Source organism: Phacochoerus africanus, chromosome 4, assembly GCF_016906955.1.
Source record: "Phacochoerus africanus isolate WHEZ1 chromosome 4, ROS_Pafr_v1, whole genome shotgun sequence".
Classification (NCBI taxonomy): domain Eukaryota; kingdom Metazoa; phylum Chordata; class Mammalia; order Artiodactyla; family Suidae; genus Phacochoerus; species Phacochoerus africanus.
The window spans coordinates 1,348,172-1,366,674 of NC_062547.1; the positions used below are offsets into that span (position 1 = coordinate 1,348,172).

General features: G+C 66.0%; 1 protein-coding gene across 2 annotated transcripts; it reads left to right on the top strand.

The window, feature by feature from the left end:
- The first annotated feature begins 5,812 nt into the window (after nt 1–5,812).
- Nucleotides 5,813–11,938, top strand: MRPL23 (mitochondrial ribosomal protein L23). Of its 2 annotated transcripts, none has more exons than XM_047774954.1 (5): nt 5,813–5,868; nt 7,535–7,657; nt 8,447–8,529; nt 9,046–9,122; nt 11,737–11,938. In XM_047774954.1, the coding sequence occupies exons 1-5, from the start codon at nt 5,852–5,854 to the stop codon at nt 11,890–11,892; spliced, it is 456 nt and encodes a 151-aa protein (XP_047630910.1). In that variant the 5' UTR covers nt 5,813–5,851; the 3' UTR covers nt 11,893–11,938. The 2 variants fall into 2 exon arrangements, with proteins under 2 accessions (XP_047630910.1, XP_047630911.1); XM_047774955.1 differs by having other exon boundaries at nt 9,049–9,122.
- Nucleotides 11,939–18,503: the final 6,565 nt, after the last annotated feature.

The following is an 18,503-nucleotide window of genomic DNA, read 5'->3' on the forward strand; positions in this document are numbered from 1 at the left end:
GACCTGCTCACTAGGCTGATGGTGGTGACGGCTTCCTGGGGGTCCACACGGGTCAGACCTTGTCACCTTGTGTGCTTTAGAAAGGGCAGTGTGTCCTGAGTCGACACCACGTAACTCAATAGAGCCGGTTTTTAAAAATTCAGAGGCAAAGAAAGGCCCAAACTGGGGAGATACTTTGAGTCACACAGGACAGACAAGGGGGTAATATGACTAAGACACTAGAGGCACTTGAAAACCCCTAAGGAGAACAGTAGCACCCGGTTGGCTTGCTAGAGGACAGAAACAAAGGCCCAGGGCCCGGGGCGGCTGAATATGACAGACTGTCATTGTCGCTGGTCCTGGAGGCTGGAGGCCGAGCCGCAGGGGTGGGAGCGCTGGTCCCTGCAGAGGCCTCTCCCCGGGGCTGCAGGCCATCTGGTCCCCACCCCCATGTCCTCACAGGGTCGTCCTCTGTGTGTGTCTGCGTCCTGACCTCCTCCTCTTCGCAGGACCCCGGTCACTTTAGACAAGGACCCACTCTGGTGACCTCGCTTGGCCTAACTTGCCTCCTTAAGACCCGTCTCTAAACACAGTCCCGTTCTGGGCTCCTGGGAGTCAAGCCTTCAGTATATGCAATTGGGGACACAATTCCGCCCGTAGCACAAGCTCACAGGGGAAAAAAAAAATGAGTGAAAGAAATAACCAGACAAGTTACAGGTTCAGAAATACAAATGACCAATTAAATGCACCAAAAAGGTGTCTAATCAAAGCATACATGCAAATGAATCAGATGCCCAGGCTTCCGCCTGCCTCCCCAGCTCTGGTTTGCAAAGGCTGCCCCAGTGCTGAGACCCTGGCTTGAGGTGACCCCTCTGCCTGCCGGGAACCAGACAAAGCTGCCGGGAGCCCCTGGGGAGGGACCGCGGGGCTCCCGGGGCGCCCTCCGGTCGGGCCGAGGCGAGGCCAGAACCCACAGCGCTTGATCTGGATATGGATGGAAGATACCTGAGGAGAGATTCCCACGGCAAAGGCAAGACCAGAAACATTCAACCTGAGGTTTTTTCCTCTGCCCCCCGGCCTCCCCCTCCCCGCCACCCTGTCCCAGTGGGCATCATGCATAAACCAGACCCACCAACAAAGAAATACCTGCGCGCCCATAAAATCTATTTTTCCTCTTTTGACGTCAGCCGTGCGGCCCTTTCAAAGATAACATTCCTTTCTCGGTCCTGCAAGGGGTCACGATGGCCCACCACTGGCCTCGTACGTGCAGGCGTCTTTGGTGGACTTTATGAGCAAAGGACAATATATCATTTCCCTTCAAGATAGAGCCGCTGGGACACAACAGAGCGGCCAGATGACCTGGGGCGATACGGGGCCGCGGCTCAGGGAAGGCCTTAGCTTACATACTTACTCGTGACCTTAGGCATGTCACCAGCCCCATGACTCCTATTCCGCCCGTTTGACAAGGCTGTTGTCTCTGGCAGGTTACCAAACAGGGGACGGAGCCAAACAACAAGGAAAGATGAGGAGGTGACTTGAAACGATGGATCAAGGACGTTGCGCCCCAAGACCGGGGACCGAAAGAGTGGGACTCGGGGTGTGGGACGAAGCCGCAGGCGGGGGACCTTGGCAGACGAGGGGGACAGGGGGCCCAGAGGCTCGGGGCGACGCTTAAGCGTGCCCAGTGACTGGGCCCTGCACAGGCCGTGCACAGAATCCTCGCCTGACGCAGGGACGAGAGCATTCCCAGCGCCCCCCAGACAAGCAGGTCACCAAACGCCTGCCAGGGCTCGGCTGAAAGGAAGGCAGGAAGGGAAGCGATTGTAAAAGAAAGAATGCGGCGGGCCGTCCAGCCCTACGAGAATTCAGTCCTCTCCCCCGCGGCCGCCGACCCGCGGCCCACCCTGCAAGGAGCTCGGGACAAGGACCAGGAGGCGACCTTCCGGGAAAACGGGGAGCATGGCCCTCAGATGGGGCTCCAGGAGGACACTTTAGGAACGCAGGCTCTCGCCTCTCCTCCTTAGAAAAACACCAAAACCCCTAAAAACATCCACCAAGACGGGTGCCCGGCCGCACGCACCCTTTCGTCAGCATCACACACATTCACCGCCGCCTCCCCCGACGGCCCCGGAAGGGCCCCCAGAGCTTTCTGGAAGGGTGGAGTCCTCAGGGGCCCTGGCACGGACGTCTCCATTTCTTTCATCGATGGACTAGGGATTAATCCTCTGTGAACACAACCCTTTCGGGCGCCAGGCCACGTCACCCCTGCTGTGCAGGCCAGGTGACTTCGACCTGCTCAGAGTCTCCAAGCGGGGACGGGGCCCCCGTGCGGTGCCGGGAGGGGCGAGCCTGGGCTGTCTCGCCGTTGCTGGTGACGATCGGGCCGCAGCGCTGTGCGGGGTCGCCTGACAATTATTTATTGAGCCTTTGATTCAGACGGAAGTGCTCCTCCCACACGTGAGGCGCTGAGGCAGGACAGCAAAATGCAAGGGCACGGGGACCCCTGGAGCTCCTGGGACGAGAAACCCAGGGCACCCCCACAAGGAGGGGCCGCCCTGGCTGAGAAAGAACAGATGGAGGCAGCTGGGCCAGTGGCGTCTGGAAGGGAGGTGGGGGGGTATAGGGGGTGCCCCCTCCGCCCCTAGGCCGGGTGGACCCTAGGCAGGGGGAGGCTGGGAGCCAGTGGGGGGGGGGGCAGAGGCAGCCCTGCAGTGAGGAGCAGGATGCTGGGGTCGCGGGAGGGGGCTGCTGGGGAGAGACAGGGCGTTTCCCGTGCTGCTGAACAGGCTGGGGACTGCGGCGCATAAGAAGCAGCCACCTGCTCTTTGTCCCCCATCCCTGGCTCCCGGCATCCTCCAAGACCCTTGAAATTCCCTGGGGGTGAGAGCAATGGGGGCACCTTTTGTTATAATATTTGGTGTTTTGACCTCCGTTCCCGAAGCCACTCCAGAGCCATGGCTGTGAAGAACGTGTCTTGTTTAAATCACATTCATTGCAAGTCCCTTGGCAGCACTGCTGGGCTTGCTAAGGAGGAGGCTCTGGGAAACACCTAAGGATGGGGGCTGACGGCCAGGAGAGCCGGCCCTGAGTTTGGGCGGGGGCTTCCAGGGCCCCCACCTCCACGAGGAGGGGAGATGGGCTGGAGATGGATCTGATGATCAATGGCCAGTGATTGCAGCCATTGGGTTTTGCCACGAAGCCTCCCCAAGCCCCAGAAGGATGATGTTTGGGCAGTTTCTGGGTTGTGAACCTGAGGAGGTTCTGTGGGCGTGATGCTCAGAGAGCCCCCCGCGCCCCACCCCTTCCCCAGACCCCACCCCACGCAGCACTCCGGTCTGGCTGCTGCTCAGTCTTTTTAGGAGAAACCTTTTGTAATAGATAAGGAACATGCCTCTCTGAGTTCTGCGAGGCACTCTAGCAAATTAATCGAACCCAAGGAGGGGGTGGTGGGCACCTCTTGGGTCAGGTGACAACCTGGACTGTGGCTGGGGTCTTGCGGGACCGAGCCTGTAACCTGCCCAGCCCCCTCTCCACCTCCCGGGAGGCCCAGGAGTCCTGGTGGGGCCCCGGGGAGGTATGTCAGATGCAGCAAATGAAAATGTCTGTAAAAATAAAAGCGTCCCTGCCTGCCTGCTAGAAAGGGCCAACCCCCCCCACCCCCAACACTACCAAATGCTGGTGAAGGTGCGGGGCAATGGGGGGGGGGTGCAGGCGAGGTGGGGCGGCCACCTTGGAAGACAGCTCAGAGGTTTCTTACAAAACTAAACCCACTTTCGCGGTACCATCCAGCGAGGCTCCTTGGTCCCTGCCCAGAGGAGTTGAAAACAGGTCCACGTGAAAACCTGCGCACGGCTGTTGCGAGCAGCCTACTCGTACCTGCTGAAGTGCAGGAGGCAGCCGATGCCCTTCAGGGGTCGAGGGGATACCTTCCTGTGGTCCATGCGGACCACGGGGTGCTATCCAGTGCGCAGGAGAAGTGTGCCGTCAAGCCGTGAAAAGACACGGAGGAAACGGAATGCAGATGACTAAGGGGAAGAAGCCAATCGGAAAAGGCTACACACTGCAGGCTCTCCACTGTAGGACCTTCTGGAAAAGGCAAAACCACGGGGACAGCAACAAGACTTGTGGCTGCCAGGGGTTGGAGGAGGGATGAACCACCGGGGCACAGAGGACGTGGGGGCAGGGAAACTGCTCTGTGTGGCGCCGTAATGGTGGACATGCGTCCTTGTGCCTCGGTCACAACCTGTAGAGTGCAGCCGAGGAGACTGCAAACCGCGGACTCGAGCTCATAATAAGGCGTCGGTATTGTAACGACTCGTAACCTCGGTTCTAACAAACGCATCCTGCCAGCGCAAGGGTGAACAGGCCCGGAGACTGGGCAGCGGGAGGGGGATGTGGAAATTCTTTCCTCTCTGAGCCATGTTCTGTAAACCTAAAATCACTCTAAAAAGAGTTATTAAAAAACAAAAAAAAAAGGTTGTTTTACTAGAGCTTCCGACGTAACCAGGCAGCTTCTACTCTGTCCGGCAAACAGACCCCTGAAGCCGTGCTGCTCAAACCGAGCAGCCGAAGCAGTGATGGGATGCAAGTGGTGCCGCAGGCCAGGGAGGAGGCGAGAGGGGCCACACTCGGTTCCCCAGGCGGTGAAGCCCCACCTTACACTCAGAGGTCTCGGGAGGAATTCTGTTGGCAGATGATCAGAGAAGCGGGGTCTTAGTGTTGGGGGCTCAGCACCGCTGAGACCCCATCTCTCCTGAGGAGGACCTTGGCCCTGTCAGCCTCACGGCTCCGAGCACCACCCACCAAAATGCAGCACAGCGCCTACCCCCTGCCCTCCCGTCAGCCACCCGTGGCTCTGAGCCCAAGTTCCAGCCACATCTCGGAGTGACATTAGAACCTTGTGGCTGGAGCACCGCTGCTCAGTCCGTGCTTTACAAAAAGAAAGCCCCCCCCCCCCCCCCCCCCCCCCCCCCCCCCCCCCCCCCCCCCCGCCTGCAGGTCCCAGGATCCTTCTCCCCTCCTCCTCGGCCCCTGCCAAGGTCCTCTGGCAGCCTCAGACCTTCTCCTGCTTCCTGGGGTCCCCTCTCTCCATGCAGCCTGCTGAATGACCCCCAGCTCCACAGAGCACTTGGGGTGCTGTGGGGGTGCAGAGGAAACCAGTCTGCTGGGGGAGAGGCTGGAAGCCGGGAGCAGAAGGACCAGGGAAGAGCGGGGGGCTGGGGGCCAGGAGGGAGGAGGGTCCTGCCCCCTCCCCCCCCACAGCTCTGCCGGCTTGTGTTTCCGGGGAGGGGAGTCGGCCCTTTGGGTGGGGGTCCCCAGTGAGGGCTGTGTGGGAGGCTGGAAGTAGGGTGGGTTGGCAGCAAGGCCTGGCCAGGCCTGGCCAGAACAGTGGCCTCACAGGGAGGCATGGCTGGGGGCACCAGCCGTGGTCTCAAGGGTGGAGAGAGGGGACTTCAGCTGGGCTTGCAGAAGGGCTGGGGCGGGGGGGGGGTGGGGGAGAGGAGTGGGGACCCAGACTAGGGAGGGAGGGGCCTCCAACGCCACCCCTTCCCCACTCTCCCAGTCTCCCACCTTGGCCGGCAGCCAGAAGGCTGGCAGGCTCTGAGTGGGCCCGACCCAGGGCTGGTGCGGGCACTTGGGCCAGGCGCGTGGGCACACAAGCGGGGCGAGGGGAGCAAGGAGTAGCTGCTGCGTGCGTGTGCGTGTGCGTGTGCGTCGGGCAGAGCGCGGCTCCGGCTCCGGGGCGGCCCAGGTGCGGCCCGGGTGCGCGGGCGGCGGCGCGCGTCCTCCCGGGCGCCAGGGGGCGCTGCGGCGGGGGTGGGGCCCGCGCCGCGCGCGCCGTTCCTTCCGCCCGCGGCCCCGGAAGCCGGCGATGGCGCGGAACGTGCTGTGAGTGGGGGGTCTCGCGCCGCGGGGGCGGGGGCGGGGCCGCGCCCGGGCCTTGGCTGCGGGGGCCCCGCCCCGCCCCGCTCCCCGCGCCGCCCCGCGTGTCGGAGAGGGGGCGCGCGCCCGCGGCGGGCACGAGCGCGGGGCCGGGCCGGGGGCCCCGGGCGGGGGTCGGGCCGAGCGTCGGCCCCGCGCGAACGTGCGATGTCCGAGCGGCCGTGGAGGCGGGGCGTGGGGGTCGCCGCGCGGGCCGCCCTGGGGGCGGGGGCCCGACGCTCAGCCCGGCGGCGGGAGGTTTGCGGGCGGCCCGGGGCCTCCGCCCTCCCGCTCCCACGGCTCCCCGGGGAGCGACTCTGACCCCCGCTGCAGTGCCCGCCGCCGGTCACCAGAGGGGATATGCGAGCCCCTCGGGCGGCCCGCTGCCGGCCCCGCCGCGAGGGTGGAACGAGGCAGGGCCCGCGCGGCCCCGCACTTGCAGAACCTCCTCCTTCCAGCCTCGCAGGCACCCACCCCGCGGGGATGCCGTGCCACGTGGGCCTGGGTCGCGAGGAGACCCCCGTAGACATTGGTAGACGTTACCGAGCCACTGCGCCCAGCACGGCGCTGCTGCAGGTGCCCTGTGTCAGGGTGCCTCACCCAGGTCCTCTGGCCCGGACCCCCTCATGCTCCCCAGACTTGTGAGGCCAAAGGACAGCGAGGGGTCTGGCTTCCTTGAGCCCCCTGCATAGTGTGGAGTGCCCTCCAAGGTGGGGGTACATGGCTGTGCTGCACACTGGTCACCAGGGGTGTGGTGGGACCCATGGTGGCTTCCTCTGCCCCCGTGCCCACCTTCCAAGAGCCATCCCTTGGGCTCCCAGTAGATCCCACGGACCCTGGGCCCTCGGCCCCTCTCCAGCTCCAAGGCCCAGTTGGGTCCATTTGGCACTATGGCCTCTGAAGCCCACCAGACCCACAGGGGGCATGGGCCCAGTGGGCAGGGTGCGTGGGCAGAGGCCGCAGGTGGGGGCTGCCGGCACCTTTGCAGCTGCCTTTGCTCCCTTTGGGGGTTGGATTGGGGAGGCAGGCGGTCACCTTGTAGCTGGTGAACTGCACAACCCCCCCCCCCCCCCCCCCCCCCGCCTTCTTTTATCTTTTGATCTTCCCTGTTGTCAAGGATGAGCTGCCGACCTGGGAGCGCGGGGGCGGGGGCAGCCCTGTCCCTGCCGCAGGGGTTGAGCCAGGGCTGAGCAAAGCCAGTTCTGACCGATTCCACCTCACCTGAGTGGGAGGGACTGGTGGGTGAGGCCATTGCTGGGGGGTGGGGGGGGCATTCCTGGGGGCCCATTCCTGGGGGGGGGGGGGTGACAGCCATGCAGGGGCCGCGTGCCTGCGGGACCAGCACTTTGAACAAACACGTGTCTCTGGGCCTGTTTACCAGGGGGGTGGGCGTGCTCCCTGCTGGCCTCTGTTTATGAATCATTCACTGGTCCTTTCCAAAGGCCGGCCATGGGGGTCAACAGCCCACACTGCCCGGGGGCTGGAAAACAGGCCTCCTGCATCGGGTGATGGGGGGCTGGCCTGCGGGAGCTGCCCCCTTGCTCCCTGGCCCTGTGGGCGTGATGACCTGTGGACCCGGCTGGGGCCTTGTGTTCGGAGCCTCTGACACGACCCCTCTCCCCCCCGCACGCAGGTACCCTCTGTACCAGCTGGGCAACCCCCAGCTCCGGGTCTTCCGCACCAACTTCTTCATCCAGCTGGTGCGGCCTGGCACAGCCCAGCCTGAGGACACTGTGCAGTTCCGGATCCCCATGGAGTAAGGCCCATCCTGGGCTCGGGCGCGCCCGGCCCCCACCCCACCAAAGTTCTCCAGGCGGAGCCCATGCTCCAAGGCCTGGCGTGTGTGGAGCGCCGCTGAGGGGGTGCTGGGCGCTCTGGTTCCACGGAGGAGGCGCGGCCTGGGACCCCCTGCTTTTTCTTGCATCAAGCCTGGCTGCCCTTCCCAGGAAGCTGGGCCGGGCTCCTGCCCCCACTCACCGTGGCTTCCAGAGCCTTCGTCCTGGGGTGGGTCCTTCACAGAGGCCCCAGTTAAGGAAGTAACGCAGCCTTTCTGCCTCCCGCCCTGACGTCCGAGGATGTGACGGCTCAGGCCAGGGGCCCCGGGGGTTGCCTTGAGCTTCTGGGTGAGCTGAGGGTTGTGCTGCCAGCCTTCAGAGGTGGAGGGCCATTGCAAGTGAAAAGAGAATGGGCCTAGCCCACTGTCCCCGCGAGTGTCACTTCTGAGAGGTACCTGCTGGGATGGTGCCCTGCGGGCCGGCCCTGAGTAGCCAGGGGCACTCGTAGACCGGCCCCTCCCTTCGGGGCACCCCCTGGCAGCTCAGGCCCCCGGTGAGCGGGACCAGGAGGAGGGTAGATGGTCCCCCATGTCCCCCGCTCTGCCGTGTCAAGGATGAACCAGTGCCACACGTCCGTGTTCAGCCGGGCCAGGCCTCGGCCCCAACCTCTCCCCGACGCGGGGCTGAGGCTGTGTCCCCGGCCCGCTCCCACTCATGGCTGCTTTTGACCTTGGCTCAGTTCAGACTCCCTCGTTTCTCCTTTGCCCCAGGATGACCAGAGTGGACCTCAGGAATTATCTCGAGCGCATTTACAACGTGCCTGTGGCCGCCGTGCGGACGAGGGTGCAGTACGGTGGGTGCCCGAGGCGGGCGGCTCTTCCCCAGAGCTGGCGCAGGGCCGCGTCCCGCTCGGGCCCCTCTGGCTTCTAGTCCTTGGTGTGTGAGGAAACTGAGCCTCGGGGTTGGAGTGGCTTCCTGGGCTGGAACCCGGGGGGCCTCGACCCCCCCGTCCACCTCTAAGGTCGCTGAGCAAAGTGCTTCTGCTCCGGCCCTTCCTGCTGACCCCTGTCCCCACCCCCAGCTGCCCAGGTGTAAATATGACGACCCCCAGGTCAGGCAGCAAGAGCCTTTGTGCCGACAGGAGAAATCTGGTTCTGGGGTTATTTTAGACCCGTGGAGGGGGGGGGGTGTTCACCGAGGGGGAGCTGCCGGTGGCGCCTGGCGCTGCGGGCCTGGCCCGTCGGCTCGGGCGCCGGGCTGCGCTCTGTAGACCGTGGATTCCTGTATGTTTGCTCCTTTCTAGAAAGCGGGTTCTTGGATTAGTGGTTCTGGAGAGTTCGTGCTGGAAGAAGTTTTGTCTCCCCCCCAGCAGGTTCCAACAGGAGGAGGGATCACAGGAACGTCAGGATAAAAAAGCCAGACTACAAGGTGGCCTATGTGCAGCTGGTGAGTTTGCGCCTCACCTCAGCCATGACCTTGGTTTCTAATCCCCATGAAACCCCGGAGGAGCCGGGGTTCAGAGCGCAGCTTGGCCGTGGGAGGGGGTGGTGGGGACCTTCTCGGGGTGGCCATGCCAGGAACGGGCGGCAGTGCTGGGTGGGGCGGGGAGCTCAGACAGAAATCAGAGCTGGCAGGCCTGGCCGCGGTGTCCTGGGGTCCTGGCTGGCCACTCCCCACTGGACCGCAGCATGGCGCATCGGGCCAGCTTCTCCTTCCGCGGCTTCTGCCTGGCCGGGGCCTCGGGGAAGGGGGCCCGAAACCCAGAGCTGGCGACAGTGAGACACACACCTTCCCAGCCCGGCTCTGGCTCCCTTCCCTCTCCAGGGAGCTCCTGACCCAGAACCCGCAGCCTTGGCCACTAGCGCCAAGGCCCCGCGGGCTCCAGGCAGGACCCGCCGATGGGCAGGTGACCTTGGACCTGCCGGGTGTCCGTTAACTGCCTGTTGTTTGATACCCTGGGTGGGGCTGGGGGTCCGTCCTCGGCTTTCTGGGTTGGGGGTGAGCAGCCTCCCGAGCTGGAGCCGGAGCCCGAGGGGCCTCGGCCACTAGGTGGCAGTAGCGCTATTGTGAAACCAGCCACGGCCCCGGGGCCGACCTGGGCCTCAGGAGGCGACTGTTGACAGACCAGGTTAGCAGGGCAGCTTTTCTGAAAAACAGCCACAGTTGTTCTAAACAGAGCCCCCCATTATTTGGCCTAATATTTGCTGTGCGTGAAATCAGCCAATCCGGGCAGAGAGAGCGGCCGTTGGCCTTATAAAGACGCCTGTGTCCTGTGTGCAGGCCAGCCATCTGTCTTTGTCACGGCCCCCCGGTTGACATCCCATATGTCGCCTTTGCCACGAGGCCCTTCAGCAGGAGCCATAGTTACAAGTGGCTTTTGAGTCACCCGAGCCCTGGCGTTTCCCGGGCCCCACCGCACTCCGGAAGCTGAGCCGAGGGGCCCGGGGTCTGGGGTCTGCAGCTGCCACTAGCCTCCTTTCTCCCCTGTGAGACTGGTGGCACAAGTGGGGGCACAGGCTGTCCCTGCCGGGCATGCGTCCCTCGCTTCCAAAACCAAACTTGCAGCAGACCCTGGAAACTGGTGGGGAGGTTGGGCCCTTGCCCCCTGAAAGGGTGGGGTCCCTTCTCTGTCCCCCGTCTGCTGGGGCGTCCTCCGTGTGTCCCTTGGGGCCCTGTTCCCGGGGCTTCTGGTCTCAGCCGACCGTGAAGCCCACGGAGGGTCCATCAGGCAAGTTCAATCCCCGCGGTTGTTTGGAGGTGGCTGCTTGAGGAAAGCTTGTCCCACGAGGTGGGGGGGGGGGGCGGCGGCTCCCCCCCACAGCCTGATAAACGTTTCTTTGGCCCAGAGTCCAGAGCCAGTAAGTCACCCCCCAGCAAGGAGCCCCGCCGGCCCCCAGGCCCGAGCCACAGCCGGCTGGTGACAGAGGCTGGCCCCTGCCCCGGCCCCTGCTGGCCTGCGGCTTCCCTTTTCACTGGGGCGCTTCCCTCCCTCCCTGTTCTTCTCTGCTCATCAGCTTTGCAAGGATGGAGGACTTTGTTTCCGAAAGTCGGAGGCGAATTTGTCCCGGCCACCTCCCCCCCCCTCCCCCGGGGGCTGCCGTCGGCGCCCGCACCGGCTCTGGGCTCCGCAGGAATGAGGAATTCCTGTCAGCCGCAGCCTCTGTTTTTCCCCAAAGGGCCGCAGATTGCCATCTTTGTCTTAATGCTTTGAAGTGTCGTCTTGCCCCCCCCCCCCAGAAAACCAGCAGCATCACCTCGGAATATTAAACAGAAAGCCCCGTGCCGGGCAGGCCGCCCTGCATGCAGACTATCGCCCTTTGGCATCTGAGAGCCGAGGAGCGCGACCCCCCACCCCGCAGGCTGGCTACTGAGCGCCCCGCGGCCGCCTCTCCCCGCCCGGGGCTGCCCTCGGCCCGCACCCCTGAGCCGGATTTACGGCCCCCCGCGCAGGGCGGGGGCCGCGGGCTGTTTCAGAGCGCGCTTGGCCGCCTGCCCAACTCCAGATTTCTTGACAAAACAAGGGTCTCCAAGAACCAAGTGCACTTGACCGATTTCACTTATTCAAGTTCTCCAGCATCGGGCGCTGTCCTCCTCCTCCCTGGGAGCAGCGGCCCGTGTCCCTCCTCCGGAGCCGCTCCGTGCGTGTGGCCCTTGGAGGTGGCCCCCGTCCTCCCTGCCGCCACCGGCCGGGGGCTGGGCTGGGGCTCCGCGGACGCGCGCACTGTGCGCGCACACACACCTTCTGAACTCTTAGCGGAAGATGGGAACGCACTTAATTGGCAGAGCCGGTCCTGGTGTCGACCCTGCGGGGCTCGTACCATCCACGCCCTGGTCGGCCCGCTCTGAACCCAAGCAGGGTTTGTCTTTCACGCGGGCCCCTGGGTGGACACGGTGGCAGCGAGGCGCCCGCTGCTGTGCCGTCCTCGCTCCAAGCCCCCCGGCCGGCCGGCTGGGCTGGGGTCTCCTGTTGGCAGGGGCTGCTCCGCGGGCGCCGGGCAGGGCTGACCTCGAGGAGAGGGCCCAGGCCGTGCGGCGCGCTGAGCCCCGTCTCCCTCCCCAGGCGCTCGGACAGACCTTCACCTTCCCAGACCTGTTTCCCGAGAGGAAGGGCGCCTCTGTGGACGTGGACGTCCGGGACCAGGTCCTGGAGGACCAGCGGCGGAGGCACAGCCCCGACCCCCGGCGCGGGGGGGTCCCCAGCTGGTTCGGCCTGTGACGTGGGGCCGTGACAACGTGAATAAAAGTGCTGCCTGTGGACACTGGCCCGGACTCTGAGGGCTCTGTCCCCCTCCCCCAGTGAGCAGGGCCCCCAGTGGGTCATCCTGAGCCGCTCTGGGAGAGAGCGCCTGCTGGGTGGGCGAGGGGTGCCAGCTCCAGGAGGGAGCCTGTCCAGGCCGCGGTCTGGGCTGGGGGTCCAAGGAGTGCTGTTTAGGCCGCTGACCCAGAGAGAGGGCTGGAGGCAGGAAACAGACCACGTCTGGGGAGATGGCCAGGCCGAAGGCGTGTGGGTAGGAAATGGAGTGTGGCCAGGGATGGCCAGCACGCGGGGGCGGCTGGTGGGGAAGAGGGGCTGTCTGGGGGCGCCCAAGGTGAGTGCGGCTGGAGGTGGTCTGGTCCCCTGCTTCTCGGGGTCTTGGGATCTGCCTGCAGCTCGAGTTCTCTTAGGATCACGCTTGGCACTGAGCCTTACCGAGCGCCCCCAGAAGCCAGCGCGCGCTGGCCGAGTGCGTGAGCGAGGCCCCGCAGGGTTGGCTGGACGAGCGTGTGCGTGGGCTGGGCCTGGAGGCCCGGGGGGCAGGCGGGAAGGCGCTGCTGGCCTGCTTGGGGAACCGGGCCGTATCGGCCCCGGTGCAGCTCAGGACCACTCAGGGCCAGTGTCCTCCGTGGCTTCCTGGTCCCTGACTCCCCCCGCCCTTCCCTCTGCTGGGGGCCACCTCCAGGGGCCTTGCACGGGGAGGCAGAGTGGAGAGCTGGCTCAGCCGTCCCCCTCCACCCCGAGGGACGCTGGCGTCGCATCACGTGGACCTTTGAAGCTCCCCTCCGCCTGGAGGTGAGGGTTCAGGGAAACCCCACTCTTCAGCGTTGATTTAAAGTGATGGGGAAGCTGCCAGGGGTGGGGGCGGGGACGGAGTCAGTGGCATTTTCCTTAGAGAAATAATTCATGGGGCCCCACGGCCCCGAGGACCCCAACTCAAGGTCGGGAGAGGAATCCATCCTTTGTCTGTCCTTCCAGAACCAGCCGCCCGCATGCCCGTGATATGGGTCCCTGCTCCGCCAGCCTTGGCCCTCACCCCCCAGCCACCTAGTGGCCCTCTGCTGTCCTTGCTGTGCCCCCAGCGCCCCCAGGCCTGGCACCCGCCGTTCACAGCCCCAGGAGGAGGAGGGGCCGGCCAGGGGCAGCAGCCTCGGTCTCCTGCACACCCGCGGGCGGCAGAGCAGAGTGCGCACGTGGGGACAGCAAGTGGGCTTCAGCTGGGGGGCTCCTCGGCTCCACCCCCGACACGGAGGGTTGAGGGGGCTACTTGCTACCGCTCCCGGCCTGGAGGCTGGAGCCGGTGCCTCGGGAGCCTCTGCCCAGGACGATGGGCCCCTCCCGAGGTGGTGGCCCAGACGTCCCGTCCCCGCAGCCCTGCCCCCCGGCTCCCCACCCCCCGTGGGGAGCCCTAAGCTGGGCGCCATCCTTCCCCTTACATCCAAGAGGCCCGTCCCCTGCTGCAGGGGGAACTTCCTGCGGGCCTGCCTGGGCTGGACAGCCTCCCGAGGGTGGGGGACTGGGGACTCGCCCTCCCCCAGGGACGGTCCTGCTGGAAGTACCCCAGGCCAGTGCCCACCGCATGGGGCCCCCCCCTCCCTGTCTGTATGGCCACATGTCACGCTGGGTGGGGGGGTGCGAGCCCCACGGTGCGGCATGTGACGGGAGGCTGGGGGCTGCGCCGGGCCCTGCTCAGAGCCGCAGGCCTGTGCTGATGAGTTATAGCTGCAGCAGGCCCGGCCCAGGGCCCACGGGGAGGCGGCCCAGACCCCCCAGCAGCCCCAGGTGAGGCCCAGCCGCCAGGGCTGCCGGGAGGGAGCGGAAACCCATCTGGCCACAGCCCCTCCGTCGGCATCTGGTTTTCCTCTTCGAGGGCCAGAAAGTCTCCCCGGGGCTGCATCACGCTGTCATCCCAGCTCCAAGCCCACGGCTTCAGGAACCGACCGCAGGTGACCTGCTGCCTGGCTGGGCCCCGCTGCCGGGGGGGGCCCCCCTCTCGCTTCAGCTGCCGGGACCCCAGTTGAGTTGGAGGTCACCTGCCTGCTGGGGGCTCCGTCTTCTGGGCCCAAGCAGGGGACCCAGGCCCAGGGACCCGGCAGTTCTCGTCGGCCCCTCCCGCCTCCCAGGTTGTAAAACAGACGAAACTAAGCTGTCGGGCCCCTGAAGGCAGGGCTGCGGGGCGCCTCTCCCGCTCCCACAGACATGGGCTCTCGGCCCGGCCCGGGGACGAGTGAGCAAGCATGTGCCTGTGAATAACCCGCTAGAGACACTCCACTCGGCCCACAGGACAGCCTGGCCGGCCTTGCCCCAGGAGCCTGAGAGGTGGGCCTGGCCCGCCACCGTCTGCGCGGAGGCTGACTTCGGGCTGTAGGGCGCGGTCGCCTGCCTCACCCCCCGAGGGCAGGAGAGCTGGTCCAGGCGGGTTCTCCTCTGCTTTCCAACTGCTTTATTGAGGTTCTGCCCCCCCCCCGCCCCCCCGCCACCACCCTCCAAAGCATATGGTTGGGGCTGTGTGTCCATCCCTAGGTCAATTTTGAAGCACCCTCACGGAGCCCATGCTCGCCCACCCCCACGCCCGGCCTGGCCCTGCCAACCACGCGTCTGCTTTCTGTCTCCGCGGATTTGCCTGGTCTGGACATTTCGTGGAAGTGGAGTCATGCAGCGTGTGGCTGTCGGTGTCTGGCTTCTGTCACGCCACGTCCTGCCCTCCAGGTCCCCCTGGGGCTGTTGCCGAGTCAGGCTGCCCCTCTTTTTTCAGGTTGAGTAATACTCCGCCCCATGCCCAGGATGCAGCGCGAACCTGTCTGTCTGTGGACAGCCTGGCGTGTGTTCCCATCGCTCTAGGGGGTGGGTGCTTAGCCGGGAATGTTTCGTGCGAGGCGGGTGCTGCCTCTGCCTCACCGCCGACAAGGGTGTGTATCAGCCCCTCCCTGCAGGCTGCGGAGCGGCGGGCACCTCCCGTACCGCCTGCCACCGAGGCCCATGGGGACGCCTTCCACAGCCTCTCGTGGGACTCCGGGGGCTCTGCCACGGCCGGGAGCTTCCACTTCAGTGAGGCTGGCATGGGGAGAGGGTTTCCAGCCCCAGCACCCCCCACCCCGTGCCTCTCTCCTTCCACGCGGCTCTGACCCTTGGAAACCCTCAAGGGCCCAGGCGTGGGGGCCGGCAAATGGGGGCACGGCTGCCTGTCGCCATGTGCACGTGGGCCCACCCATCTTCACCCCCTGAGACAAAGTTTTCCGCCCTCCCAGAGTCAAGTGCCACAGGGCAGCCCCCCGTTTCTGCCAGTGCCCCATGCCTGCTTCCCCTGCCCTGCCCAGGCGCTCGGCTTCCTGGGAGAAAGGGGGAGGCGTCCTGGGAGAAAGGGGGACTGGGGCCTCCCTCCCAGGTTCCCAGCCACCCACCTGGGGGGAGCTGCCCCGCAGGGCTCGGCCCACACACCACGAGGGCGACACGGGGACACGAGGACAGCGGCCCGGAAAGCCCCAGCCAAGACGGCTCTCCACGTGGGCTGCGAGGCCGACCTGTTCAGCCTCTGATACCCTCTGAGATCACCCCCAGCGCCAGTCCCCCCAAATCACCTCGTTACTTCTCTGTAAATAGGGCTTTTCCTCGTCAAAATAATCAGTGTTTTTTTTCGCTGCTCCCACATCTGGCTTTGATTGGCCCCGGCCTCGTCGGGTGGACGTGGAGCCTGCGAGGCCGGCCAGCCCGCTTTCCTCCCACGCCTGGCCGACCAGGGACCCCATTCTCTCCCTGCACGTCTGCCCGCAGCCTGGGCCGGCTCTGTAGGGGCCCCCTGCTTCCCTCTGCAGAGTTGGGGCCCAGCGCCCCCGTGGCTACCCCGCTCACCTGGGTGACCCAACCCTCAGTCGTGCCGGCCGGGTCCCCATGCCGGGTCCTGCAACTGCCCTCCCAACCGTGGGCATAGCTGCAGCCAAGGATCGGGGAGACGCTGCTGTCAGGACGAACAGGGAGGTGCCCCGGTGTCCTCGGAATCAGCACCCGAGGTGCCTGGGAGCTCGCACGAGCACATGGTGGGTGCCTCAGACGTGCACGGCGGGCAGCCCTCCAGGACGCAGAGGCAGGGGCCCTGGGCCGTCTGCCTTGCCGTCTCTCCTCCCGCCCCAGGACATTCTGCAGGCCTCCAGGTCCACCGGCCACAGACACGGGGTGCCCAGCATCTGGGCAGAGGATGCATGAACAGCAAGACGGCGCCCACCCGTGAGACTGTGCCCGCTGACCACCGAGGGGGCTGCGCCTCGTGTCCCCTTGGGTGGGGGAGGTGCCTCCCTCCCAGAAGCCTCACGCAGGCGCAGGGCCACGGGGTGGCCTGATGCACCTCCCTTCGGGGAGCGCTTGCAGTTCCGGCGGCCCAAGCGATGGAGGTCCTCCCTGGGGCTTCACGGCAGCCAGGGCCCTAAATTACTCTTATAAAAACCATGTCAGCCCCAAACTGTGTGATATCTGATTTGTAGCCCTAATAAAACCCCATGCCTGCTGCTGGGGGGCGGGGGGGAAGCCCGGCGCCAGGGGCCTCCCGTCCAGCGGGTGTGCGTGCACGTGCAAGAGGGAGTGAGGGGTGACCTAGCGGGGCTCCTGCAGCTGGGGGGGGGGGGGTCCTGCCTCACTCCGTGGCTCACGAGCCCCGCCCCCGCCGACCCCCCCGCTTTTTTAACTAAAGCTGCAGCTGCGGGAGTCACGGGCCTGGGTGGCGGTTGGGTGGTGGACCGTTCTCCAGGCGGACTGTGCAGCCCCTCCCGCTGGAGGCGGGGGGACCAGGGGCTGCCGCCAGTGTGGCCCAAGGCCGGGTGCTGAAGGGGACTGAGTCTGGCCGCGGGTGCCCCCGCAGCCCGGCCTTGCTCAGTGTCCTGCTCCCCACTGGGCGCGCAGGCCCCGCAGGGAGGGCCGCAGCTTGTCCATCCCTCGGCGCTCCGAGCCAGCTCCGGCGACAAGCAGTGCAGGTTCCTTTCTTCCAGTGCCAGGCTGGGGAGGTGCCCAGGTGACCCCAGAACGCCCCCAGGAGCGTCTTCCTGCCCCCCCCCACCCAACGCAGGCCCTCTGGGGGCGCAAGGCAGGGACTAGCCATTGACAGGCTCCCCGTGGGGCCTGGTCGCTAAAGGCCAGACCAAAGGCCCTGGAAACCCACCCACAAGGAAGTCTGGCTGGAGTAGGGCAAGCTCCAGCCCCCAGCCCCCAGTGGGGCCCAGGACATGGCGGACGAGCAGGCAGGGCGGGCCTGGGCGCCAGAGGCGAGTGTACGGACGTGAGGGGCCCATCTGCCTCCTGGTGGCCAGCAGACATGGCCACCTGGACAAGACAATCTGTTGGGGCAGCATGGGCTCTGCAGAGACTTCCAGAAGGGAGGCGGGGCTCTGGGGCCTCGAGGGCCAGGCCTGCCCTTCACTCCGAGCTGCTGCTCTCAGTCACGAGGGCCCAGTGGCAGCCTCCTCTTTCTTGTCTGAGATATGGCACCGGTCACATGGGCAGGGCGGAGACAGGGCCAGGCTGGCAGAAGGCACCCCACGGCTCTCACCAGGACCCTGTCCCCTTGACGCCAGGCCCCCTTCCCCACCCAGGTGTGTGCCCTGGCGTCGAGCAAGGCCTGGGGAGCCCCTGCCCGGCTCAGGCCTCTGTCTCCACAGCTGTCCCTGGTGGGGAGAGCTCCCTTACATAGCCATGGTGTGGCAGGGCGGGCAAGGCAGAGCAGCGGTCGGCCACGCTATGGGGCGTCCACCCTGCGGGGAGGGGGTTGGGGGCAGAAGTGGGCATTTAGTCGCTGCCCAGTTTGGCAGCCCCAAATCAGACCACCCACCCTGTGCTTTTGGGCCCAGACAGAAACCGCCCTTCACGCCGGCCCCCGACCGCGGGCGGGACGGTCGAGAGATGGACCTGCTGGGCCTCGGCCGCGTGTCTGTCCAAGGTCGGCCCCTGGGCAAAGCCGCCCTTCTGAAGAGGGGCCTCGTGTGTGTCCCCAGCGCCCCCGCACTGCCTCCGCCTGCTTGGCTGGCCCCTAGCTTCTGCGGCTTTGGGGCGCTGCGGGCCCCGGTGGGTCTCAGGGGTCGACCAGCTGCATAGTGAGAAGGGCTCTGCCGCTGGGACCTAGCTCTTGGGACCCTCAGCCCTGGAGCTGGGCTGGCGGGCACTCGGGCTGTGCCCCTCAGATCTGGGCTCGTGAGTTCCTCCTCCCTCGGTGCTGCCGGGGGGCGGGGGGCCGGGCCTTAAGGCCCCTCAGGAGGGGCCCCCGTCCCTCGCCTGCTGGGCCCCAGAACTCCAGCCCCAAGGTTCTAGTCACTGGAGACCACGACCCGGGAGCCCCCACCCTGGGTCTCTCCTGGGTCCTGGGACAACCTGGTGCGTGACTGTGCGGGGCTGGTCCTGTGTCCCCAAGAACAGGCAGCACGGGTTCCAGAGGGCGTCTCCCAAAAATACAGAGTGGGCTCGAGGCCCTGCGGGGCCCGTCCTGGAGGAGGCCAGTGGGATTAGGACCAGCTGCCGCGTCCGTCCCGGCCTGTCCTCGCCTCTCAGAACACATCCTCTGCCTGCCCGGTCCCCTGGCCTCACCCTGGCTAAGC